This window comes from Vulpes lagopus, chromosome 1 (genome assembly GCF_018345385.1).
Source record: "Vulpes lagopus strain Blue_001 chromosome 1, ASM1834538v1, whole genome shotgun sequence".
NCBI classification, from domain to species: domain Eukaryota; kingdom Metazoa; phylum Chordata; class Mammalia; order Carnivora; family Canidae; genus Vulpes; species Vulpes lagopus.
Window position 1 is genome coordinate 110217034 of NC_054824.1, and position 27911 is coordinate 110244944.

A 27911-nucleotide genomic window follows, 5' to 3' on the forward strand; every position below is an offset into this window, starting at 1 on the left:
CATAAGCTTCTTAAGTAATCTTCCCTATAAATATTTTTGGCAAATAAAAGGAATTAAGAATAAGAGACAAGTCATTGGCTATCTCTGGTAACCCAACGTCCATTGTCTCATTTTCCAGTAAGAAAATCCAGATTTTCCTTGGGTACCTAAACCCATCAGACTGCCAACCAGAGAGGCTCAGGTGGGGCTGATGGCAGCCCCTACCTCTTGGAGTAAAGTCTATTACCTGGCCCTACAAATAGGAGCTACAAATCACCCTTGAATGCTACTACGCGTCAAGTTCAGGAGTGGAACACGTGACCAAAGCAAGTCAGTGAGAACCCACAGGTGTGGAGACTCGGGATGCAAGTCACAGAAAGGAGATACTATCCTTTGTAGGACTGCTCAGGTGCTAGAATGCAGGCCTGGAGTCACTGACGGAGCCATCCTTGGCACCCTCGGGGAAGGGAAGGAGGTGAGTCTGCCTAAAAATGAAGCCAGTCTAGAGAGGGAAGCAAGCAGAGAAACAGGAATAGAGCTGGCTGCCTCTAACAATACATCTGGGGGACTTGAACTTGGCCCTATCTCCAGACAGCCACCCATACATTTTTCACACAGTGGAAGAGCACATTTCCTTTTTTGATTAAATCACTGAAGCTGGGTTCTTGTCACTTGCAACCAAGAGTCTTGCCAAATACAAAGAACTCCTCGGGAACTGGGCTCAGTATTTTCCCTAGAAAGCCAACAACCCAACAACTCATACACTTACCCGTTCCTGCCCAGCAGTGTCCCAGATGAGGAACTTATGAAGTTCATTTCCACAAGGCACAGTTTTGGTCATAAAAGATGCCCTGAAAAAGAGAATCAACATCTCCACGTTACCAGGCGCCCCTACAATCTTCACAAAGGCTCCCATTTCAACCAAGTGCATCTTGCCTCAGCAAGATTCCAAAGTTCCCTTCTGGAGGCCACTAAGAGGAAAGAAGGGCTGCTGGAGTCCCATCACCCAGAAGAAAATATTCTGCATTTTCTGTCTGTCCAACTGGAGGTATAGGGAAGGGAAAAAAAATTTTTTTAAGCCAGAATGCTTTCAAAGCACTGTGCTTCCAACAGCACTGTCCTAAGATAGTGTGTTCAATTGTTCTGAGATAATATGCCCCAAATCTCAGGTAAGAAAATAAAACCCAAGATTTTATAGACTTATTCTTACAACAATGAATAATGAAAGGGGAAGCTAGTCTTTGGGCACGTCACATTTTGGGCCTTGAGATGGCACACACAGAAAACTGCCTTCCATATTCACCTATGCTATGCATCCAACACTAGAGCAACTAATAGATACCATATCTCATTCTCATCCTGCTTTTATATATGCAAGGATAAAGCTCGGTGATTTACCAAGTATTTAGGTTTTCTCCATTAAAAAAAGGAAGGATTTGAAACTCTCAGTAGATAATGAAACACTTGATGCTTTTCTTTTTTGCATATTTCCTGTTAATAAACTCTCTGTGTTCATGAAAGATGTAAAGATATACTATGTGAAAAGTTTATACCCTTGACTTTTTTCTGTAAGAAAAACTTCCCATTCATTAAAAATTAGTGAGTATCCCCAACAGTGGGACAACCAGACATGATAAGCTTCCTCATGTGATGGAATAAGCACACATAACACCTGTGCAGCATTCTGGCCAAAACCTGGATTTAATCATGAAGAAACAAATCAGGTGAATTGAAAATGTGAAGCATTCTACAAGACAACTGGCCCAAATGTTTCAAGTAAGACAAAGTCATGAAAAGCAAACAAAACAAAAGGCAAGGAGATTGTTCTAGAATCTAAATTAAGAGAGAAGAAAGAGATAAAATCACCAAATGCCCCTTAGCTGAATCTGGAATTAAGAGGAAAATAGCTTTAAAAGACATTTAGAGGACAACTGGAGAAATTTAAATTTAGACTATATGTCAGATAATGATCATTGTATCAAAATTAATTTTCTAGAGGATGCCTGGGTGGTTCAGTTAGTTTAGCATTCAAATTTTGGTTTCAGCTCAGGTCATGATCTCAGGGTCGTGGGATCAAGCCCCACATTGGGATCCATGCTCAGTGTGGAGTCTGCTTGTTCGTCTCCCTCTGCTCCCTTCCACCCTCTCTTTCCTCTCTCTCTCTCACTCTCAAATAAATAAAATCTTTTTTAAAAAATTAATTTTTTAGGTGTGATAAATGGTATCCTCATTATGTTCTTACTCTCAGGAGAGGCACAGTAGAGTTTTTAGGGGTAAGGCTGTCTTCCCTCACTTCCTACAGCCCAGCTAACCCACCCTGTCCACCACACAGTCCAGTCCTGTGCCACTCAGCACTCATTCTGTTAATGTTTCCTCAACTTCTACTTTTCCCCAAGACTAAGAAGTAAACCACACAAGTCCCAAATAGAAAAGTATATGTCCCTGCAATTCCCGCCCGACCCCCACAACATATGCACACAACACCAAAAGTTAACAGTTCCATTTATCAACCTACAACTGCACTAAATGGAAATTCTAAGTATTTTTCTAAGTGATATGACCCAATACTATCAAAACCACAACTGTCCCATGATGCTTTATTTCTTTTAAAGTGCTTAAAATATACACAGACTACTGATAAGAGTAAATATATTCCAAAAATAGAAATGTCTTCATTACTTATCCCATTACAAAAGCAATATATGGGGACCGCCCAAAAAAGAAATTCAAAAAAATGAAAGCAGAGGAGGAAACAAATCAATCTTCATGTCACTGCTTAGCCATAGTCACTGATAATACTTGGTATATGTCTTTCCAAATTATTTTTATATAATGTGTATGCTCATAATTGATCATACTCTACATACATTTTGTTTTCCCTCCACTTGATGTATCATGGTCCTCTTTCCATTTCTGTGAATATAGATCAACATCATTATCTAAAGTGACTAAGTATCCTACACCACGTTATGGCTTTATTCACTACCCTACCAATAAACATTTTTGTCACCTATTTTCCACTATTATGATTATGATTAAATGAATCTCTTTGTACTTATATCTTTGTGTCCTTGTCAACTATCTCCTTAGACTTAATCTTAGACATGCCACACTGGCTGGGACCAAGTATACACCCATGACAAGATAGAAGATGACCTTCTTCCCAGTCAATCCTGATCTTTCAAATCTTTCGGAGTGTGATTAGGAGGAATGATAAGTCATTCCCATTTTTATTATACTTATAACTTTGAATGCCATTTTAGTGTTTATTGTTCTCTTGTATTTTTCTTTAGTAAATATTTAGTTCATGACCCCTGCCCACTTTTTGGTTGGGGTGTTCATCTTTTCTTTTTTTTTTTTTTTGGTATTTATGATAGTCACAGAGAGAGAGAGAGAGAGAGGCAGAGACACAGGCAGAGGGAGAAGCAGGCTCCATGCACCGGGAGCCCAATGTGGGACTCGATCCCGGGTCTCCAGGATCGCGCCCTGGGCCAAAGGCAGGCGCCAAACCACCGTGCCACCCAGGGATCCCCTGTTCATCTTTTCTTATTCACTTCCTGAGTGTTTTATACTAATCTTTTATAACATTATATTTTAAATAATTATTTTTCTGGTTTAACCTTTACATTTTAACTTTGTTTAGAAATTTTTTCCATAAATACCTTTAGTTTTGCTTTTACTTTGATGTAAGCCAGATTTCCATTCATGCTTCAATATATTCTAGGCACTAGGATAAGTATTGTATCAACCCTGCCCTTAAAAAGTTCTCAGGCTTAGAAAACTAAATTCATGCCTTTAAAATCTTAGAATCAGACTTTTAGAAATGGAAGAAACATGAAATATCGAGGCCAACCTCTTCACTCTACAGATTGGGGGGAAAAATCTGAGACTCAAAAGACAGTTTTTCCATAGTCAAAGAGTCTCAGATGTCAGGAACAAAATGCAGAGTCCTGTCCTCACTGCCAGCAGGGTAGAATGAGCATTTAGAAAGGGCCTCAATTTCCTCATCTGAGAAACAATATCTACTTTGAGAAACCTCATCTGAGAAACCAATATCTACTTTGCACGATCTAGAGGGCTGTTGTAGGATCCAATGAGGGAATGACATCTGTGAAATTCCTGCTTGATACACAGCAAGCCCACGAGGAACAGCTTCAGTATGGTTGTAATGCATATCACACACACACACACACACACACACACACACACACCTCTGTTCCTCATCCTGCCACTAGAAAAATGACTATTAATATTTGAAACAGTGACTGACAATCCTTGTTCTTTTGGTTGTTTGGGTTGTTTGTCGTTTTTTTTAACAGATTCTTTGCTAGCATTTAATCTTAAGAACCTCAAGCAACTTTTCTTCTCTATAGATGATCTCCCAGAGTGGTAGACGGGGAAGGCTTGGCAATGCTGACCTGACTTTGTTATCTATGAGAACCAAAATCTGGCAGAGAAGTAACACAATCACCTTGTAAATGTTGAAACAGAAAGAGGGAGACACACACACACACACACACACATATATGTTCAAGATGTCAACACAATCTGCTTGAATAGCAAAGCCAAGATTTTTCATTGTGAGTCACAGAAGACGATAAAAATCAACTCTTTCACTGCTGAAAATGACATTTTGAAGCCTATGGCCCTTCCCCAGTGGTAGTTTGATCACAGTGGGAAAAACAAGGGTGGACTTGGTTTGAGTCATAAGTTCACTGCTCACTGGCTGGGTGTACCTAAACAAGCCACCTCAAGGCTCTGATTCTTGAGGCCAGCACCGTGACAGTGAAAAAGGCCCTGGGCCAGAGGCATGAACTAAAATGCCTTAAAAGTAACACTAATAAAAATAATAATAACAGTAAATAGCAGGAGTGCCATGGAAAGAGGATAGCCCACACCACCCACCCTGACATGGAGCGCCTGTGCGTCAGGTCCAACTGACTTCTGTCACGTGGGCATGTGCACCCAGTAAGCCATGTCTGCCGATTTTTTAAAAGAAGCCAGAAATACAAGTTTATTATGTAAAAATCTCCTGATTCTTCATTATTGGCATAAATATTAAAGCACTGTGCAGGCTAAACAAAACACATCTATAAGCCAGATTCCCAGCATACCAAACCCACCAGCTGTAGGCCAGGCATGGCAGTCCGTATATAACACCTTCCAAGAAATGTGTATGCTCCTTCTAGCTTTATTTTTCTGAAGCTCGAGTTTGGAAACATTTTCACAAAATCACAGAAGAGAGGATAAATTTTGAGTGGGTTTTTTAATTGGGTAATTGAACTATATCAGGAAAAGGACAACAGATAAGAATGAAAGAGCCCTTCTCAACCTTGACTCCAGAAGAAAAGTAAGGAATGAAATAGGCAGAAAGCAGAACAGCACATAATTTAATGCTATAATCATGTAATGTTTATGAAGAAATTTTAAGGTGTGAGAAAATGCTTAAGTTTGAAGTTTGATAGAAAGTAACAACTCAAAATCATATATACAAACATTTTTCAAGACCTAAAATCTGGTGAATATACGGAAAAGTATGCTTCTGGTAAGTATACGGAAAAATAACAATTGTTTGAAAAGCAATTTGGCAATATCCATCAAGAGCCTTAAATATGTCATATTCTTTGACTGAATTATCCATTGCTATGAATTTAACCTAATGAAATAATCAGAGGTACATGCAAATATTTATGCCCCAAGATATACATCATATGTTATTTAAAAAGTGTAAAAAAAAAAGTTATAAATACCCTAAATACCTTATATGGAAAATATTGCCATTAAAAAAAAAAGATTTATTTATTTATTTATTTATTTATTTATTTATTTATTTGAGAAAAGAATGAGAGGGCAGGGGAGGAGCAGAGGGAGAGGGACAAGAAGAGTCCACACTGAATGTGGAGCCCAACTTGAGTGGGGCTCTATCCCATGACCCTGAAATCATGACCTGAGCCGAAATCAAGAGTTGGACACTTAACCTACTGAACCACCCAGATGCCCCAGAAATCACTGCTTTTTTTATATATACTGATTTATGTGTCCAGAAAACTGGGAGAAAAAAATCCTTGCTTTTAAAGACCATTTAGTAACATGGAATTCATAATATAATGTTAATTACTAAAGATTTTATATATACATAGCAAAAAGACTGGAAGAAAATGCACTAGATATTTATGGTAGCTATGCCAGGAGGCAGATCATGGGTGGTTTTTATATTTTCTTCACAGATTTCTTCATTTTCAATTTTTTATGAGTATATAATACTTTTATAAAAAGAAAAAATAGTATATCCATTATGTTTCTAAAGATTATGGGATACAAGAAAATGTTCAAAATGAAGACAGGATTAAAAACTGTATGTATACTATGATTCCAACTTCTATAAGTTCCGTGGTTTTTTGGAATGAACACGAACTTTTATAATGAGGAAAAATTAGGCTTTAATCTTGACTCTGTCAAGGAAATATACAGACAGCATGTCAAGTGTCCCATTTATTTCTGTCTTCTAAGAAATTTGTATTCAGGACAGAAAAACAAGGCAGAGGATGGAGAATGGATGCCGTGGCATGTCAGGTAGAATTGATGCCATTTTTGTTTTTTGAAATTATGTATTCATGCATCTGCATACACAGAAAATACTTATAAGAAGTATGTTAAATATGTACTTTTGGGATCCCTGGATGGCTCAGCGGTTTAGCGCCTGCCTTCGGCCCAGGGCGTGATCCTGGAGACCTGAGATCGAGTCCCACATCAGGCTCCCTGCATGGAGCCTGCTTCTCCCTCTGCCTGTGTCTCTGCCTCTCTCTCTCTCTCTCTGTCTCTCGGTGTCTCTCATGAATAAATAAATTTAAAAAATAAAAAAAAATACGCACTTTGGACTTTAAATATTGCTAATATAAATTGGATAAAATTGGATCAGAGAGCTAGTAAAATACTCTGACTTCAATTTTTATTTTACATTTTTAGGCATGGTCTGAATTTTTCATAATGAGCACTGTAATTTGAGAAATGATTTTTAAATTAATGGACTATTTTTTAGAGAAGTATTAGGTTTACCAAAAAAAAAAAATGAGCATAAAGTACAGAGAGTTTCCATATAATTTGTAATTTTTTAAAGCCCCAAACCACCACAATGTACTTATTAGACAAAGCAAGGTCAACGGAGTTTGACTGATTGTCTCCAAAATGGTTACCAATGATCCATACCACTCGCCCTCTAAATGTTGCTCTTCCCAGCATGAATTGGGATTGCTTTTCCCTCCCTTGATCTGGGCTGGCATTATGACTTGCTTTGACCAAGATACTGTGACCAAAATGATATATCTTTTATAGGCACCTTTTATAGGTTATATTTATAACAGTCATTTCACCACATATAATTTACGGTAAGAACATGTATTACCTTTAATTTGGAAAAATCATTACAAAAGGAAACCAGATTTGTTATTAAAAATTAATATTTTTAAGCTTAGAAAGTAGAAGATGAGGTATGCCTGGGTGGCTCAGCGGTTGGGCATCTGTCTTCGGCTCAGGGTGTGATCCTGGAGTTCCGGGATCGAGTCCCACGTCGGGCTCCCTGCATGGGGCCTGCTTCTCCCTCTGCCTATGTCTCTGCCTCTCTCTGTGTGCCTCTCATGAATAAATAAATAAAATCTTAAAAAAAAAAAAAGTAGAAGATAAGAATCTCCTCCATCTTCCAAAACCACACTTCAGAGTTAATCACTCTAAAGGGTTTTGCTTTTATTAAACACACAAAATGGAAAACTAAGGAAAATACAAGTACTTCACAGAGAAGAGTGACAAGAATTTTGTCTGTAAAACTGTCCCCAATGGGGCGCCTCAGGGGCTCAGTTGGTTTAGCGTCCACCTCTTGGTTTTGGCTCCGGTCATGATCTCATGGGTCCTGGTTTTGAGCACCACATTGGGCTCCTTGCTCAACAGGGAGCCTGCTTCTCCCTCTCCTTCCACTTGCCATTCTGCCAGCTTGTGCACTTGTGTGCTCTTGCTCTCTCTCTCAAATAAATAAATAAATAAATAAATAAATAAATAAAATCTTTAAAAAAAAGATTTGGGTTCCCTAAACATGGGGGTCCTAGCTTATAACCCAATCCAGGGCATAGAGTGTTATCTGATCCTCTTCACTTCACACTACAGGAAATTAGGGCTCAGGGAACCAATACAAAATGAACACTCCAACTACTGCTACTTCCCCTGTGTCTGATCCAGGAGTAGTGTGTCCTCTGCCAGTATCCATGAAATGGGCACAGCTAACTTGTTAGTTTGCTGTCATAGTTCTTGACGCATATTTTTGTGAACATGCTTCTTTAAGTCATTTTTAAGCTAAAGAATGTAGTGGATTTTCTCACCTACCCCACTCCAACCACTGGCCTATCAACCAACTGCTGGAGCATCTACTTATACCCTGCTGTGAATCTTCTCCGCCTAGTGATAGAGACAAATGCCCCTGTCCTCATCAATCCTACAGTGTTTCCAAAATATAGACACACATTCTTTCCCTTCTGAAGAAAACAAAACTTTTGCTCTCTGCAAAGAACATGGTATCTTCAGGGAAAAACCTTAGTGAGGCCAAGTTCTAAGAGAATGAAAAAGCATGCACATGCAAAAATGGCACAACAAAGCACATCTGGCAAAAGCATCTGTAGGACAGGGGAAAATGGAATATGAAAATGCTCCTATATTCTAAGGTTGGGGTCTCAGAAGCAAAAAATCCACTCCCCTCCCAACCATAAGAATAGAAATGCTGACATTCAGTGAATCCAGGAAAGAACATCAACCTGCCCCACAGACTGTGTAGACAACCGTGCTGTGTGAGTGGACAACTGATCCAGGTTTGCTGGTAGGCAACTTAAAGCAGGACCTTTGCGAATTTGCCTTGTGTCTCATCTTCCATCTGAAAATAAAGCCAGTGTGATTTGCAGAGTATTGCTCTTGGAGATCAAGGAGATGGTCTTGGGCTGTAGCCTAAAAGGACAGTTGGCTAGGAAAAAAGAATTATTGACAGGGACAGTAAGTAAGCCCAGACATACTGCCTAAAAGTCACTGCATTTCTGTCAGTCTTTACAGCTGGGATCAAGTCTCACTGGCTGGGATGAAAACTGCTTGAAGGCTCAGGCACAAAGTGACCTCTCAGAGTGCTTTGAGAGGAAGAAATGTGAAAGAGAAGAACATACAGGAACTTACCCAATGGTCGGGCTGATGTTGTGGTCAAAGTGATCCTGGACAAATCGACACACAATGCTTGATTTCCCAACCCCGGTGTCCTGGAAAAGAATGAGGACACGCCATGAAGACCAAGTGTATCAGTTCTGACCTAGTATAAACACAGAACCAGAGGATGGAAGAGGTTATTTCTGATTGATGGAAGTAGGGGAGGAGGACATTTTCTTCTATTTCATATCAGTATTTTCTAAAATGAAATTGTATTGCTTTCATAGAAAGAAAAGAAGGATGGTAAAAATAAGCTTTAGAAACACGTCCCACATACATACGATAATTAGCCTAGAACTCACATGTTCACAATATATGTATTTCCAGATTTGAAAATTTTTGAAGAGGTCTAGAGGAGAAATATGGTAACACTTTGAATTGTTTTGGTAGAGACAGAACTGACTTTGTTCAAAACCTTACCATTCAAAAACTATATAATCTATTTTTCTAGGTATCACTCTGTAAGACCTACGAATTCTAATTGCTGCATTTCTGACATTTTCTCTTCAGAATCTAATGGCTGCATAACAACCTCAAGTTTTGCTTAAATATATAAAGGTCTCATCTCCATGCTCTCTCTGTTAAATAATTCTTTAAAGCTAATTAAGATAGAGGTCCATTATACATTGGAAATCAAATACATGCATTTCTATCCACTCCCTCCAAACACCCTTGCCAAATGGTTTAAGGAATAAAAGACACAAATTCACAAGGTCAAACAGATGGGAGACGAGACACCAGACAAGTTATGTCAATGAAAAGCACATGTCTTGGTGGTCACTGAGAAAGAAGAAGCTGGAGCCTTCAGGCCACCAGGGAGGAGAGCCATTGAGAAGCAAAAACAATTCATGTCGCAGAATCCCTGAACATATCAAGAATTTGGAGAGCAAGGTCACACAAAAACACACCCTTGGTGCCCCTGGCCACAAAACCAAGGACAGACTCTCCTGCCTTCCAGGAACAGGATGGAAGTTGAGTCTCCAGGAAATCTGTATCAGATAGGGCTAGGATCAGGGGTTTGTGTGACAGCTCAGGGAGTGCCTGTGTGACCCTGCCACACCCCCTCACCTCCCTGTGAACCAACACAGAAGTGAGGAGGAGTCCCATTCAGCTAAGAGGAAAAATCCTGCAGAGTCTGACACATGGAGTCTCCCAACTAAAAGCCATGTTGCACCAGTCTGCAAGCCCTAGTGCAAACAGACCTTTAGATACACATTTTAATCTTTTAAAAATAAATGCCCAGCTAAGAAATATTAGGCATTTATACCCACACAAAAAGAGCAGGATACTATTTTAGAAGATTATTCAGAGAATGAGACAGACCTTAGAAATTAAAAATATGATGGTAGAAATGGAAATTCCAAAGGAAGAGGTGTATACGGTAAAATCAGGAGACTGTCTAGAAGGTAGAACAGGACTAGAACAAGGCAACTGGCTTCAGTAGCCATCAGTGCTCTTCTAACAGCAGTGGCAAGGCAAGAAGACACAAGATTCACAGACGATTGACACAGAGAAGTCCTCCTCAACACATGCTTATCAGAAAGGATCATGGTGACATTTTGAGATCTGTAAGTGAACAGGAAACAGGACATAGCCCAAGAAGAAACAAATAGTGATATGGTTCTTTTCTACTAAAGGTGTACAAAGCCTAAAAATCAAGGAGGAAATGTTGAAACTTAGAGAAATGTGCTTTTCTTTACACTGAAATACAAAATGAGATTTGAAACACCAACTGGAAATCTGAATTCTTTTTACTCCTTCTCATCCCCATGCTTAGGGGGCAATTCCCACAAACACCCCTGATGCCCATCAGAAAATCATTCCCCAGAAGGCCTCCTATGCTGGTGCAAGCGGCCTTCCCTGGTTGTGAGCCGCAGTAAACAAAAGCACTAAAGGCTGTTTATCTGCAGCGTGCACATCAACGCACAGAGTTCAAAGAGGTGGCAACAGAATTAAAACACCAGCTCCTCGGATTCTAGATCAATATGTCACTGCTATTACTGTGTCGAACCTTCAGGATGGATTCTGGCTAATGTGCCTCACAGTTCCCCAAACCCCACAACTCAGTTCTTCTTAGCTCAGTTGCTCTGAATTCCTTCTGCTTCCCACCACCCCCCTGCCAGCCCCACAGATGAGCGGCTCTGGCCACCCTTTAGCCCACGCAACCTCAGGGAACCTCAAAAACCAAACAACGGTGCTGCCCTACCCTGGAAGAGAAGGAAAACAAGGAGGAATGCTCTCTGTGAGCTGCCTGGGATTGTGGGGGGTGGGATAAGGGGGGACCTCATTCCACCAGCCACCACCTCGATTTGTGTTTGCAGATTTTTATGTCACCAAGCTCAGAGCGTGCAACTCCTCCCGTCAGAAGCTCTCAAGTTCATTATCCCACAAGAAAGGCTAAAGGATTGGGATGCCTGGGTGGCTCAGTGGTTGAGCATCTATCTGCCTTTGGCTCAGGGCATGATCCTGGGGTCCTGGGATGAGTCCCGCATCGGGCTCCCTGCAGGGAGTCCACTTTTCCCTCTGCCCAGGCCTCTGCCTCTTTCTCTGGGCCTCTTAAATAAAACTTGAAATAAATAAATAAAATTTTAAAGAAAAGAGAGAGAAATGCTAAAGGATCCATGTCTGCTGTCCATGCACCCCCAGAAGCCATTCCCATGAGGGCCGTCTCGTCCCTAGTGTAGGAATTCTCTCTCTCTCGGGCAAGGCCTGCCTCCCCCTGCCCGCAGCAGGCCGACGGAGACCGACAGGACATCAGAGGCGCCCCCACCTCCACGGCAGGAAGGGCAGGGAGCACCCACACTCACAGCGGCCGGGCCTGCTCTGCCCGGGACTTAGGACACCAATCCCTATCTCCCAAGTTTTGTCCCTTTTGGGTCCTCCCAGGCATCCTTTCGGCTTATACCCAGGCTCACTGTGCTTCCAAGCTGAGGAAATCAGCCCCCAGAATGCCTCCAGGTCACGCCAGCCCCCTGCAAACATCGGGCCTTCCTCTCTGCGAGTGAGGGGCCCCTGGTGTGCAGGGCTTTGGGGAGACGGCGCACCTCATGACGAGGACCCTGCTCTAGGAATATTCTGGGTCCCTCTTTTCATCCTACCTGAGAGCTCCACTCAAAACAAGTGGCTCCAGGGACGCCTGGGTGGCCCAGTGGTTTAGCGCTGCCTTCGGCCCAGGGTGTGATCCTGGAGTCCCAGGATCGAGTCCCACATCGGGCTCCCTGCATGGAGCCTGCTCCTCCCTCTGCCTGTGTCTCTGCCTCTCTCTGTGTGTGTCGGTCATGAATAAATAAATAAAATCTTAAAAAAAAAAAAAAAGTGGCTCCAGATCCCCAAAACAGCCCAGCGGAACTGACAAGCCCAAGCCTCAAAATGCCCTTGAGGATGAAAAATTCAAAAATTCCGGCCACCTGGAAATGCCCCCTTCTACTCATCACCTTCTACAGATGCCTCGGGCTGAAACACTAGCTTTCCTGAACAGGTCCAGCCGCAGGCTGCTCACATCTGGGCTGAACAATGAACTCCTCAGCCCACCAGTCTCGGTGTTCGTCTTCTTTTTATATTTTCACTCTCGAAGTTTCTCTCTCTCTCTCTCTCTTATATGTGATAGGAAAATCAATAAACACACTAAAGGGCAGGCAAAGCTTAAGTCTGTCTAGGACAAAGACAATATTCTTCCAGGGAACTGCTTCCAAGAATGTTCCAGGCCCGGGGTTGGTGTGGCTGCAGACCCGAGTTCAGCTGGAGGCGCTGCTGTGCCCCCGGCGGCCAGCAGGGGAAGGCCCTGCTCCAGGAGCGGGAGGGAGCGGCGGGCAGGGCCGCGGCCGCCCAGTCCCGGCCTGCAGGAACCTTGTGGCCTCAGGGACACAGACACAGGACGGAAGCACGACGCACGGCTGAGTCAGGGCCAGTGCGCCAGAGATCCCACAGGTTGGCCGCAGGAAAAGCAGGCGGCCGACTGGGTGAGGAAAGGCGTCTGTGAGGAGGGGGAGGGCGAGGGCGAGGGGGCCGCAGCTGCCCACCAGTCTCTAGAGGCCATTTTATTTTTAGTGGCTTAACACGAACGGAAGGAAACTTGTCTCTGCGGCTATTTTCCCCATTTCAGAAGATTATGGGACTATGGGAGTGCATCGTGTCCAGTCTCCCGGTTTTTCAAAAGAGGAAGCGGGGAGACTTCCACAGGGCCACACAGTTGGCTGGCCGAGTCAGAACCCAATTTTCTGAGCTCCAGTGAAATCCTGTTAAGGCTCTGCTGGGGTTAAATCTACCTCCCTCCCAAATGTCGATTTCGTCCCCCAAAAAGTCCATTCTCTAGAACTCATGAGGTGTGCTTGTATTCTTGTATCACTGCCTTCCAGAGGAGCATTGTGTGTCCTCACACTAGATCTGCCGGGGTTCTGCTGTAAGGAAAGGTGGACATGGTACCAGCTACTGGGGAGGCACTAGAATCAAACCAATTATGATTCCACGAACCAGATATGAAGTGCAGTAGAACCTCCCTGGGGGGGTAATCAGTGTTTTATTGTATTTTCGTTTGTGTGGTTTTTATCAGACACAGGCTGAGGCCCAGCGATGGGTTCCATCTACTGACAGGGAAGTGGATGCCTTACATGATACTTCTCCCATATACGTCACCGTCTGGAGCTAATAACATAATCCTCTGAGAACCTGACGTGACAATCTCTACTATTCCAATGGTCACATTTATTAATCACACATAAATCCATCATTATGAAATCACAAACCACAGACTTGCAGCTGCTCTCCGGTAAAACTCGCGGCATCACTTGATTCCTTCCTGGACAACCGTGACAGGCTTCAAGGAGGCGTTCCTATCTCTCAACATAAAGAACGGTAGGTCCCAGGCAAATATACCACCCCTACCTAAGCCTGCTCTAATGGAAGACATCAGCAATCGGTTGAGGATATGTTATTTTATTGAACCGGAAAAGGGGCTCAAAATCTTTTCAACAAGCTCTGCAGACAATAATAAATGATGTGTGTTCCCAGAACAAATGGTTGTCCCCTACTGTTGCCCTACTCTTCCCAACAGTCAACACACTCCTACAGTCTCCTCTTCTCCAAACTCACGAAGAACATTATAAGCCAACATGCTTCCTATGGAAAGGAAATGACAAGCCAGACCAAGAATCACAGACTCAGGAATTCCATTCCTAGGAATGTAGTTAAAAGAAGAAAAAACATAAGCACAAAAAAGTTCATGAAAGTATTATTTATAAAAATTAGAAATGGCCCCCAAAACCACTAAGAATTAAACAACTTGTGGCACAGACAGGAATCTCTTAAGCTTTAATTTCAGGCCAACCAAAATGTCAGAGGCAGACTATGATTTGCCCATCATGTGAACTAGGGAAATGATCATTGCAGCATCTGTCTCTGGTCTAGGAATCAGAGGGAACCCACATGGCAAGGGGTTTTTTGCACATATTTGGGTTTTTTTTCAGTCATCTGCTTATTTAAGTGCTTAGACTTTGAGCCTTGCACACTTCTAAAAAGTCTGAAGTATCTTACATGTTGATGTGGAGTTGAGTTAGGAATTTAGGAGGACTGTGGAGGCCAGGCAGGTTTTATGAATGGAGAAAAACAAAGAGAGACACAGACAGAACCATGGGAGGGCAAATGGCTTGACCTTTGACCCCAAAGGTAAGTGAAGCTGAGAGCACCAGAGTCTGGCCAGTAGAGCAAAGGTCTCCTCAAGGACACTGGACGTGCTCACCGTGCGCACGAGATGGCCTTTTGGAGACATACTGCAGGCAAATGCAGAGAACAGTGACTAGTGATCTGGGGCAGTGCTGCGTGTGCCTGCTTATTAGTTCCACTTTGGGGCAGAGATGTCTAGAGGAAGTATGTACTGCTACTGCTGAAGGAATGAGGTCATGGAGGAGACCATTTCCGTTTCCTGCGGCTGTAGGGTGCCCAGCCCAGGGCCTCACCACCACGCCCTGTGTCAGCTGGCCAGGTCCCAGCCATCCCAGCCAGGGCTCCTCGGTAGCACCACTTTTCCTTCCCCAAACCCTGGATCCACCCAGAAGAGAAAACAGAACAGGAGTTGACACTGAGGAATACACTTTGTCAAGCATATCCCAATCCTCGAAGCACCCAATTCCAAAGAAACCCCACAGAAAGGTGGCACAAATTCCATATTAACCCACCAAGTATTTTCTTAAAACTTTGGCTAATGGGGGGATCCCTGGGTGGCGAAGCGGTTTGGCGCCTGCCTTTGGCCCAGGGCGCGATCCTGGAGACCCGGGATCGAATCCCACGTCGGGCTCCCGGTGCATGGAGCCTGCTTCTCCCTCTGCCTGTGTCTCTGCTTCTCTCTCTCTCTCTCTGTGACTATCATAAATAAATAAAAAAAATTAAAAAAAAAACTTTGGCTAATGGGGAGAAGATACACACCCCCATTCCACATCTCTTCCATGGATTTTTTTTAAATTTTTTTATTTATTTATGATAGTCACAGAGAGAGAGAGAGAGGCAGAGACATAGGCAGAAGGAGAAGCAGGCTCCATGCACCGGGAGCCCGATGTGGGATTCGATCCCGGGTCTCCAGGATCGCGCCCTGGGCCAAAGGCAGGCGCCAAACTGCTGCGCCACCCAGGGATCCCTCTTCCATGGATTGATGACAAAGCAACTCACAGAATACCCCAATCACACACAGCCTTCACAGTAGTCAGGTCACTGCTTCTGAGGAAACTGAATTGGCCAGACTAAGGGCTCAAGGTCAAAACATTGCACGTCACACACACACACCCCCGCCCAGAGCTTCCAGTAAGCTCTGTGGAGAGCTCCCATGCATTACTTTACTTCTGTATCTACAACACCCTTTCCACAGGAGAGCTGAAATACTTTGTTCCTGGATGACATTTAAAGGTTTATTGAAATTACAGACTTAATGGGTCTGTTTGCCCCTGAGCTCTAAATATCTTTGACACTGGAAAGAAAAAGGGTTCAATATTTATAAATCACAGTTACCACTATCCAAAAAAAGCACCATAAAAGCAAAAAACATCATTAAACTCAAGTCTAAAATGTGCTTGTTTTATTATCACAAATTCTACAAGATTTCCTTTGGTGGTGTGAGATCTCTGTAGTAAATTTCAAACTTCACGTTATGTTCTGGGAAAAATTTGAAGTAGCAATGCAAGAAAATCCAACTATAGGCATTGCCCCGTACTTAGGAAAGCACACCACAAAATTATTCTAGGAATATACAATATAAATTAAAAGCCCCTGAGGGTTCACACAACAACTCTGTTCTGTCTTTGTCATGGCTATTTTGAAACATGTCAATGGTGTGCATTATAACAAACATTTCAAAATCCATTTACAAAGAGAACCTAATTCTATATATGACAAAAGGAAACTGAAAAGCCTCATACTGAAAAAACTGGGTTCTGCCCCGAGCCTGGGAGTCACTAAACCATGGTCATGAAGTATTCATCTACTTCATGAGGACAAAAATGCTTACAGACATTATTGTAAGCATGTAAATCACATAAGTGAATTTTTTTAAAGATTTTTATTAGTTTACTTGAGAAGGAGAAGAGAGCACAGGCAGGGAGAAGTGCAAAGGAAGAAGCAGACTCGCCCGTGAGCAGAGAGCCCAATGCAGAGCTCAGTGCCAGGATCCTGGGGTCATGACCTAAGCCGAAAACAGATGCTTAACCCACTGAGCCACCCAGGCACCCCAACAGCATAAGTGACTTTATGCATTTAGATCAATGTACCATGGGCACTAATGAATAAAATTCGGAAATGTCCATAGTTCTCTAAATGTATATACGAATTATGTAAAGGCCACATACAGAGCATAAGAGGTCATTGTTTGGGTGCAAAAATGACCAGGAGAGCTGTAAAAATATCCTCCAAGGTAATAGAAAGTAATAAGCAGAAGTGAGGAGCATGAAAGCCACAAGAAAGAGACAATTAAATGGTTTAAAAGGGAACAGAGACACAAGTATTCACTTACTTTCTCTCTCCCTGGGTCCTCACAACAGCCCTTTGTAAAGCGGACAGAAGGCATTACCCACATTTCCCATGTAAGAAAACCATGGTCTGAAAGGTTAGGTGACGTGCGTGTGGTCCTACAACTAGTAAAAGCATCACCAATGTTCAGACAACTCTTTCCCCACATCCAGGGCTCCATTCACCAGGCAAACCATGGCTCTCCAGCAGGAGTGCATCCCTCACATATCCACTAGTCCCATCAGTGCCTGTACAGTCAGCAATATGCAAGGACAGGAGAGGAGAGAATGAAGCCCAATTCCTGCACTCAGGACAATCAGACTCAGACTTAAACTCTACAAAGGAATCTTCCAACACTGCATTTGCTGGCTAATCATTTGAAATCCAGAGAGCATTTTTCTGTTGAAATAATGCTGTAAATAAATAATGAGTATTTCCCAAACTTGCTGCTGAACCATAGCTCTCTACAACAGAACTGCTATTTGTTTCTATGTATGGGATAACTTATTGTTTCTACGGGAAAACTTACTCTAATTTCACATTGGGGAGGATTGCAGCCAGTGAGAACCAGATGCCCAGGCTTTGAGCACAAGCACAGCACCCTGGGAGACTGAAGAGATCTTTGTTGAACAAATGGCCTAGCAGATTTAGAGTCCAGCAATATTGCCAATAGTACAAATCTTTCACTGGAGCAGGGGTGAGAAAAATAGTAATATGGCCAATAAGAAAAGCTGACATTTACTGAGCATATAAAAAGTTCCCAGCTAGGCATTTCATGTGGAAAGTATCCGTTCTGAACTCTTTGAGTATTGCTTCTGCTCAATGATATCTCCTCTCTCCTTCTGGGATTCCAGTTATGCCTGTATTAAACTTTCTCACCTTATGTTATATATCTCTCATATTCTTTTCTCTTTGTTTCCATATTTTTGTCTGAGTTGTAGTGTGGAGATCTTCTGATCTAATTTCTAGTTCTTTCTACCAATGTTTCTAACATGATGGCAATCCCGTTTATTGATTTCCCCACTATCAACTGTTGTATTTTTTCTGTCATAAAATTTTCTTTTTATAGTTTTCGATTGCTTGTGAAATTTTGAAGTCATAACTTTTATTTCCCTGAACATATTAAACATATTTATATTTTATGTATTTTAAAGTCCATGTCTGATAATCCCATTATTCACGTCCTCTGTGGGTCTATTTCTATTATCCACGGAAAGGTTAAACTGCCTTGTCTTCTCATATCTTTCAACAAGTTTGATTAAATCTCAGCATCTTCATTTGATAGGAAGGAATCACAGCAACTTGTCCAAGGACATGAGTGTCAAGGCTAGGATTCCATCTCAGATCTTTTGTGACTCTTAGGTAAATGTCTAAAAAGAAGAGATGGTCATGCTTCTGGGACATGAACCACACCAAAGAAACCAATGCTAGTAAGAAAATATTTATAATATTTAAAAATACTGTCCCCTTTCTCCTATTGTTAAATTTATCTATTTGCCTCTCATTATTCCAGTTGGCAGATCTGATGGATTCTGAAGTTCAGAAATTGTTCAGGCATGGATGTTCTGGCCTCAATGGTGGAGTGCCTCTTAGCCCTGCTGGAGGCAGAGGAATGTCCCAGGGGTCACAGGAAGCCAAAGACACGGACATGGCAAGAGTGAAGAAAGATGAATACCAGGAGCTCCATCCCACTCCTTCCCCAGCTCTTAAAGAAGTCCTCTCAGTCACCATCTCTCCTCCTGCCTTACTTTTCAGATAAGTTGAAGAAGGAAGATAGTTTTTAAAAGAGGAAGGGCAAGTTCCATAGCTCCTTTACTTCCGTTATTCTTATAACAGAACCACTGCTTCTTGGCACTTCTCAGAGTGCAGTATGTCCTGATGTACAAATTCTGTGCAGCTAAGCAGAAATTTCAGTTTATCTAATGAATCTTAGAAGGTGTGACCTTAACCATTTAAAAAAAAATTAACACAGTTTTTTACTTAAATATTTACTTAATAAATAAAACCTTAAATCATACTTCCTGCCAAAGGAACCAATCCATTCTTTGGCCACCTTTCTTTCCTCACAAGCAACATATGTGCAGGCTCTCAGTTGGGCAAAACAGTTCACTGGACAAATGACAAAGACAGAGGCTCCCCTCTTCATAGAGGGAAAATCCACTGATTTCATGAAATACCTGGCCTACACAGGCACCCAACGTCAGATTTAATTGCTATATTCTGAAGTTTTTCTTACAAAACACTCAATATTCACTGTTCCCAATTTGCAGATTCAGCGAATAAGGATAAATACTGATCATAATTGCAGTAGCCAGCTTCTAAAACGGTTCCCAATGGTCCCTGCCCCTTGGTGTTTGGCTCCCTGTGTGTGGGCTGGGCCTAATGACTTGCTTTAAAAAAAAAAAAAAAAAAAAAAACATGAAAAAAATGAATGACACTCCCAAGGTTAGATTATAAAAACTGACTGCCCTCGGGACACCTGGGGGGCTCAGTGATTGAGCCTCTGCCTTTGGCTCAGGGCGTGACCCCGGGGTCCAGGATCGAGTCCCGCATCAGGATCCTTGCAGGGAGCCTGCTTCTCCCTCTGCCTCTCTCTGTGTGTATCTCTCATGAATGAATAAATAAAATCTTAAAAAAAAAAAAAAAAAAAACCTGACTGCCCTCTTACTGACACTCCAGCTGGCCCTCTCACCTGTCAGCAGCTCTGAGGAAGCAAGCCGCCACGCGTGGGGGACCACGACACAAGGAACTGAAAGAGGCTCTAGCCAACAGCCACCAAGGCCTCAGAACACATCTACAAGGGGGTCTCAGCAACTGTGTCCTGCCAGAAACCACCGAGGGAGCTTGGAAGCAGACATGTCCCCGTTCCATTTCAAGGTGACCGCAGCCGCAGCTGACACCCGATTGCAGCCTGGTAAGTGACCCTGAGCTGGAAGACCCATGAATCTGCACCCAGATTCCTGACCCACAAAACTATGAGATGGTAACTGTATATTGCCTTAAGCTGTTAAGTTTTGGCACAGATTGTTACATAGCAGGGGGTAACTAATACAGATGTAGCAGACAACATGTAGTAAGCACTGACTCTGAACCAATTTCATATAATCCACACAGCAACTCTAATGAAGTCAAGTTATACTTCCTTTGTAGAGAGGGAAGTGAAAGTTGAGGGCAGGTCAGGAGTATGAGAGGGTGGCCCTAGACACATGATGATGGCCAAGCTGTATGGGACTCACGAGGCTCTGCCCCAAAAGTAGCGATCCCCAGTAGTCCTCCAGGAGCCTACTCTCAGGACCCTGCGAGAGGAAAGATATGACACGACCTTACTTGACAAAACCTATTTCAGAATGATTTAAACACTGAAGATAAACCCAAAGTCAGCAAATAAAGCTATGGTAGATAAAGAGCTACAATGTACAGCAACAATTCAATCTTAAGAATTTTAAGGCTAAGCCTCTAGGGAAAAGATCACAGCATAACCAGATCAGAAAGCAGAGAACTGGGGATTTCAGAATTTGCTTTTAAGATCTCACTATAGACATTTCAGAATTGCTCTGAGTAACCACTCACACAACTCCCTGTGTAGGGCTGGGTCGTTTTATTAAGTGCCTTTTCATCTCATTAGAAACATCCTCCTTCATTTAGTATCATTTCCACACAGCTGAGTCAGCGGAGACTCCAACACCAGGAGATTCGGTTCTTCTCCTCCTCCTCCATCCACACACCCTTACTGTGGTCCTTCCAAGCCATGACAAGACCTTTCAGAGGAAATGTAGGAATGTTCTCCCAACCAGCAGTCTGATGGTGGTCTGGATGTTTGGTGCTCAAGAGTGGGAAGACCGAGAGAGAAAGGAAGCATGGAAGATACATCTCAGGAGCTCATTTCCTCATTCATCTCTGGGCTTGAAAGAATCCTATTACCCCCATCTTAAGGCTAGTCAAAGAACAGCTCATTAAATCAAACCTATATCTCTGTGGAGAAAATGTGTAATGGCAACGTTTAGATGAAAGCAAGGCAAAGAATGATCCAATAATGTACCTGCCTGAATACCCCACCCCCGAGACAGTGATTATCAGGGAGCACCTTAGGCTGATGCTCCCTGTTTTTCACCACAGGCACCCCTCTCTAGCCAGGAGGCCTCTGACACACACAGACCTACACACACTCCTAATAGAGGACACATCAACACATCAGAGCACATCAGAGCCACAGCACCCAAAGAACATCCAGGGTGCTGTGCCCTAGTTAGAATCTGATGGCCTCCCATTATTTCCCCCACTGCTGTAAGCAGGAAAAAGTGAAGCTCCAGCTCAGTGGGGGCGCAGCTATGAACTGAAAGAGTGAGCCTCTCCTCTGCCACCACCCACCCCCACCTCCGCCACTCAACCCCAGGCAAGCACATTGCCTTTTCACTCCTGTCACCTTGCTGCAGGATGAGTCATGGGTGTCAGGCATCTGACATCCCCCAAAATCACACATTACTTTTGCGGGTAGGTAAGTTTTTTTTTATGGTGAGAAGGTCCCTCATCAGATTCTCCCGTCACTTACTGACCTAAATATTCGTAATGTCTGCTGAATCCATAGGTGCCCTCGGACTTCCTCCCATTCTGAATGCTGAGCATCTACGGTTCAGGCTGCAGCCCTCGCCATCTGAATGTCGGTGGTCCAAGGAACATTGGGTCCAAAGCCTAGAGAGAACAAAGCTCCCACCGCTTGTCCATCTCAAATATGCACACTGCTTGATCTCAAAGATTATCAGTTCTGCTTAATCTTCTACTTCCCAACTTCCTGTTCCCACCCACGTAGGTGGTCTGGTGAACTCTGAGGGTGTTGTAAGTTGCACTGTCCTGAGGTCCCGCCCCCCATGCTGCACTTGCAGAGGAGGTCCTAGCAGCAGTGGTCATCCATTCACCCCTGCAAGGGGATGGATGAACCACACACACACACACACACACACACACACACACACGCTCACACACACAGCTTAGAATGTGGAATCAGGCCAGCACTTGTCACCTGTACCACATTGGGAAGGGAAGAAATAGTGATTGCTGGTAAGTCCCAGCAAGATCATATGTCCCTACTCTCACAGAACTCCTGGTCCAGTGAAGAACAGACGAGTAACCTCGAGAGTATCACATACTGTGCGTGATAAGTGCTACAATGGGGAAACAAAGGGACATCTAACCCATATTTGAGAGATCAGAGAAGACTTTGTGGAGGCAGGGACTTTAATCTGATACCAAAAGGATGCATTAGTCAGGCAAGGCAGAGGGTAGGACTGGAGAATGGAGGAAGAGATGTGGGGGAGCTGAATTCTAGCAACAGGAACAGAGCAAGGGGAGAAAGAAAGTCTGACCAAGAGTTGAATTTAGTGGAGGTTTGAGGTTTTTTTCCTCCAGGAGGCAAAGACGTCAGCAGCTCCCCATGAACAGGTGGATGGAGAGCCCAGGGACTAGTAGATGCTCCTTCTGCCCCTTCCTCTGGCCTCTCCTGCAGATCCTGTTCTGACTAGAACTCAGAAGCTTAAAGAAGCTCTCTAATCCAGGGGCTCTATCTCCCCACTTCTGATATTCTCACACATTTCTTGCAGGGGATCTGAAGCACATGTGTGCATGTGATACATGCACCATACACCCACATGCACATATGCATGCACATGCATACAAATGTGTGCACATACATGCATATCTGTGAGCATACGCACATGCACACGCATGCACACATACATATACACCCCACACAGCTTCTGCTACACTAGCCTGTTGTGTACCATCCTGGAACATCCTACTGTCAACTTGGCTAAAGCAGGGAGGACATTTCCCAGGATCCTTTTCTCCATACGGTTCTGGGTTAGAATTAGCCAAGAGGGGAATTTGCAGGAAGTCGAGAATTGCTGTTCCACTACTGAAGTTCTTCAGTATGCAGGTAGAAAGAGGTTCTCAACAGAGTGTACTTCTGTATCCACCCCTTCTCCCTATCATAGTCCCAGGCCTCCCTCCAGATGTAGGCAAGAGGCACAGCTGCCCACAGACAGCTAGCTACCCTGCCCCTCTGCAGGCCACTTGATGTTGGCTGTGTCAGCTTCTTAGAGTTTCCATGATAACCCTCACCTGACCACCACACTGGTGCTACTTTGGTTCAAGGGGTTTTCTCTGGTTCTCAAGCTCCTTCTTGCAGACCTCCCCTTGTCCCATTGCCCACACTGGTATCAGGTGTGACAACTGCAATAAGTCCTTTTCCATAACACAGCAGCTCTGCTTCCCTAACAAACGCTGATTACACCCACCAGGAAGAAGCACCTGGAAACAGGAACAGGAGAATGCATGCAAATGTTCTGTAGGCTAGAGAGGGGTCAGGCTTACAGGAGAAATGTCGGGATGATTTAACCACCAGCACAAAGAGCATCACTCAATCAGAACAGACCCCAAAATACACACAGGCCAAGGGCATTGTCCTAACCTGGTTAAGTAGTCCAGAATTTATCTGAGAACAGTAGGAACCAATGAAATCCACCCAGTTATGGAGCTTTAAGAGGAATGAAGGGAAACCAAAGGAGGAAACAAAGGCCATTTAGAAGGCTGCTCTTTCATTGGCTGCATTTTTACTAAGCACCTACTATGTGCCATCATAAGTGCGGGCGGCCAAAGTCTATCATGTCAGTGATAAGAACTTAGCCTGGACTCTATAAGAGCTTGGCCTGTACTCTATGCTCAGTTCAGCAGGGCAGACAAAATAAATAGTTCCTACATCCCGATTATGGTAACCTTGAAAAGTTAGCATCCTCAGCCAACTCACTCATATGAACTAACACCCAATGCCTCTCAGGTCACCAAGCCAAGATTCGGTGTAATATAGCTACCTGTAGTGCTCCCTTAATCAAGATACTAGCTGACAGCAAACATGATTTAATCAGACAAGACACATGCACACTTGTGGACTGCATAAAGAGCAAGCCAGAGATATTACAGTCTGCTCCTAACTGATCCACCTTCCTTATTCTATCACAGTCCAATTAAATAACAGTTTTGACTCGTGATGTATTAGGATTCTTCCTGTACTTGTGAAGGTCAACTACATCAAGGCCTAGACTCGATTAGCACACTAGCGTCAGGAAGGGCATTTGTAAAAAGGAAAGGAGTGTGTTAGAGGAAAGGGAGTTAGCCTCTGGAGTGTGAGCAGAAACATCCCCCCTTACTACCATGCTAGCCTGACTTTCTCATGGTTTAGACTTCTGGTTTAGTGTCATCTGGGACTTCCACAAGCGAATATGAGACTTCACAAAATACAAATAAAAGTCATCAATGAATTTCTACCACCCTCACTTTTGATCTCTGCTCTTTGGCAATAAATGCTAAAATGTTATACTTAGTTTAAGAATGTGACCAGGAAATCACAGCTACCTGAAGAATCCACTCCACACTGCAGCCTCCAAGCAGAGGTCAGGAGAAACCCCCAACCCCCTACCTTTGCCCAAGCCTCCAAGACCACAGATGAAACACTTCTGTCCTTTTATCACCCAAATCAGAGAAAATGAGTGTGTCTGCAGATAAAGACACTCAGATGTGGAGAAATTTTCCAGGAAGAACCTGAACGAGTGTTATGTTGATAATTAGCAGTAAAGCCATGAAAACATACTCTGAATAAAATATGCTCTTCCTATACCATGTCCTCAACTGCTCCCCAGCCAAAGACCAGCTGAAGGTCAAAGAAGAAAGCAAGTGATTGCAGATCTGCTCTTTGCTGCTGCGCGGATATTAAATTGCAGAGCCAACCTTATGCCCTTAATGCTATGGTACAACTCTAGTCTAAAAATAAAAAAATAAAATAAAAAAGCCTGAGACCCCTCCCCTCCAGTATGAAAAACTAATCTAAAACCTTGCCAGAGAGTAAAAAGTTCCCACTGACAGAGGTTAAGATCAAGGTCACTGAAGTGAGCCTACTCTAAAAAAGTAAATGCACTTGTCCGGGTAAATTGAAATTGGTGTCACCAATAGAAATGGTGACTAAGGAAAAATTAAATGGAAGACAGTTAAAGACACCGAGGAAAAATGGAGCTCTTGAGCTCCAAATCACAATAGCAATGAGCTTTTAATAATGCTAACCATCTTATTCATAAAGACAATGATAATATTTGGCATTTCGTTAAGCTAGTCTGTGCTGTCAACTTGCATCATCTCATTTAATCTTCAACCCAATTTGATGAGAAATGTACTATTATCATCCCTCACAATTGAGAAAAATAGACTTAGGGGGCTTAGCAATTGAACTGGCCCCTGCCCCAGATGCCCAAGCTCTTGACCTCCATACCATACCCCACTGCCTCTTGACTAACACCACCTGGGCTCCCAATTCTGTGACAAGGCCCAGAGATGCAAACAGGCATGATGATCATTTCTCTTCTACACTAAGCACATCCTGCTTGCCTAAGCCATACCTGGCACTGTGCCCCACTCTGCAGATTCAGTTGGATATCTCTTATCCCATAAGTGCACAAGTTCCACACATGAGAACAAAAAATGGAGACAGACTTCAGGGCCTTAGCAGCCCAGAGAAGTGGACTTATGTCTTGAATTCATCTTCATGACACAGAGAGACAAGTAGAGCACCATACACTCGAACAATCTCTCACCCACCCTGGGGTATGACTGCTCAGATCCAGTGGTGAGTTCCTTGGTGCCCCACTATTTCCCTCAGGCATGATGTGATGTACCCTTTGTCAAAAGTTCATGAGAAGCTAAAACAATGGCCTCTCTTTACCTTAACCTACATTCTAAAGGCTCTGTGGTTCATAGAGAAAACTCACACTGATTATTGCATTTGACCTTCACAGTGACTCTGAGGTATCATTATTCCCATTTTCTGGATGGAGAACTTGAGGCCTGGCACAATTCACAGTCACACTGGGGCACAATGCCAGGCCTCTATCTCCTGGTACTTTCTTTCCCTATCACTAAACCATCTGCAGGCCACATCTGAGTCCTACGAGGTCCACTAAACCTTACAGAATCTCAGCATGTAGAACCTTCAAACTCTGGAGAGGAATTAAGTGTAGTCCAGAGCTAAGAAATCTCCAAGTGAAGTAAAGGCAGTTTGTAACTTATAAATGAACAACTTTGGTTAACTTTGATGTTAAAAAATAATTTAATACAAGTAAGTATTACTTGTATTACAAGTAAGTGGCCCAGCGCTGACCACTTTCCTGCTCACAATGATGTAAAGGTATCAGTGCATATTTGAACTTCACATATCAGCACTGAAATCATTGTTTGCATCCTCAGATAATTGTGTATTTACTTACAACCTGCATACGTGGGCTACTATACTAAGATACTATACGACATACAAAATGTATACAGAAACACAATTTTAAAAGAATGATAGGTCAGTTAGGATCTTCTCGATACTGTGCCACCAAAGCCCAGAAACCTCCTGGATGCTAAAGCTGGTGAACTGATTTCACATTTGTGTTTATCAAAAAAGCCTCACTGGTGCTGCAGAGAGACTTCTAATAACTATAAGCAAGCACTGAGGAAGGGACTCTCAGTGTGTCCTTCCACACAGAGGCCGGGAAACAGTGAGATGAAGCTCCTGGAAGCTACAACTATGTCGTGTGAGGCAGAAGCAGGGGGTGACCATCTTTTTTCACTCCCTCTGAAGGAAGAAGGAAGGAAGCAGCCCAAAGACAGCATGCCCAGGGCTGCTGGTGACCCCAGGATGTTCCCTATCTTCCTGAGGTCTTGGTTCATGTTGGAACCACCTAATGAAGCCGGGCAGCAAGCTGGCCCATCTGAAACTTCACACACACACACACACACACACACACACACACACACACACACCCTGCCCCAAGGAAACCTCTCTAAGGACTTTCTAGATAAGCCCTGGTCACATTACATTATCACCAATCCTCTCTCCACTTGACCCCTTTATTTCCGTGTCACATCATCACACACACTGGTTTTTTTTACAGGCAAAAGTCTGTAGCTAAAGTCTTGATCCAAACTAGCTCGCTGCTTATGCTGCTGCAAAGCTAAAGTCAGTTTCTGTCACAAGTATTATTTATTACATCCAAACTATAGCTTAATAATGCACTGCTCTACTACTATGCCTAGAGAATGATACATCAGAATAATGATTTCTCCTACCTAAAAAAAGTCAACATGCAGAGCCTGGAAAAGATCTCCACAGCCTGATGTCCAGGCCTTGCCAACAGCAAAGCCCATCTGCCTCTGGTGAAGCACCGGGAGCGCTCACTTGACTACATTTTACGCCTGAGCATATTTCGCCCACACTGTGGGCCACAGGCATGATTGCTATGCATGTACTCAGAATCTAAGTTACAGAAAGCAACATGTATCCTCTAATTTGCCAGAAAATGTTCATTTCTATATTCTAGATTTATGAGAATACCACTGATTGATTTTACTTAAAAAAGTGAGAGAGAGAGAAAAGAGGGGTGCCTAGTTGGCTCAGTTGGAAGAGCATGCAACGTTTGATCTCGGGGTTGTGAGTTTGAATTCCACATTGGGTGTAGAGATTACATAAATAAATAATTTTTTTAAAAAAGAAACCTGAAAGAAAAATAAATGTGCTAGGAAAGATAATGTGCTAGGAAAGACAGGAGTAAAATCATCATTCTGGCTTCAATTTGGACCCTATGCCTGTCCATGTTTCAACTCTGGGGACCAATGATTTTCTTCCCCCACTTCCCCCA

The 27911-nt window shown here is 43.1% G+C and overlaps 1 protein-coding gene across 1 annotated transcript in view; it reads right to left on the reverse strand.

The window, feature by feature from the left end:
* RAB31 (RAB31, member RAS oncogene family) overlaps positions 1–27911 on the reverse strand; it is a 131592-nt gene that overhangs the window by 64194 nt on the left and 39487 nt on the right. Inside the window, exons 2-3 of the mRNA XM_041764190.1 lie at positions 9181–9260; positions 749–830 (exon numbers count right to left, since the gene is read on the reverse strand). Of these exons, the coding sequence (XP_041620124.1) occupies positions 749–830; positions 9181–9260 (162 nt within the window). The remainder of the gene's footprint in view (positions 1–748; positions 831–9180; positions 9261–27911) is intronic.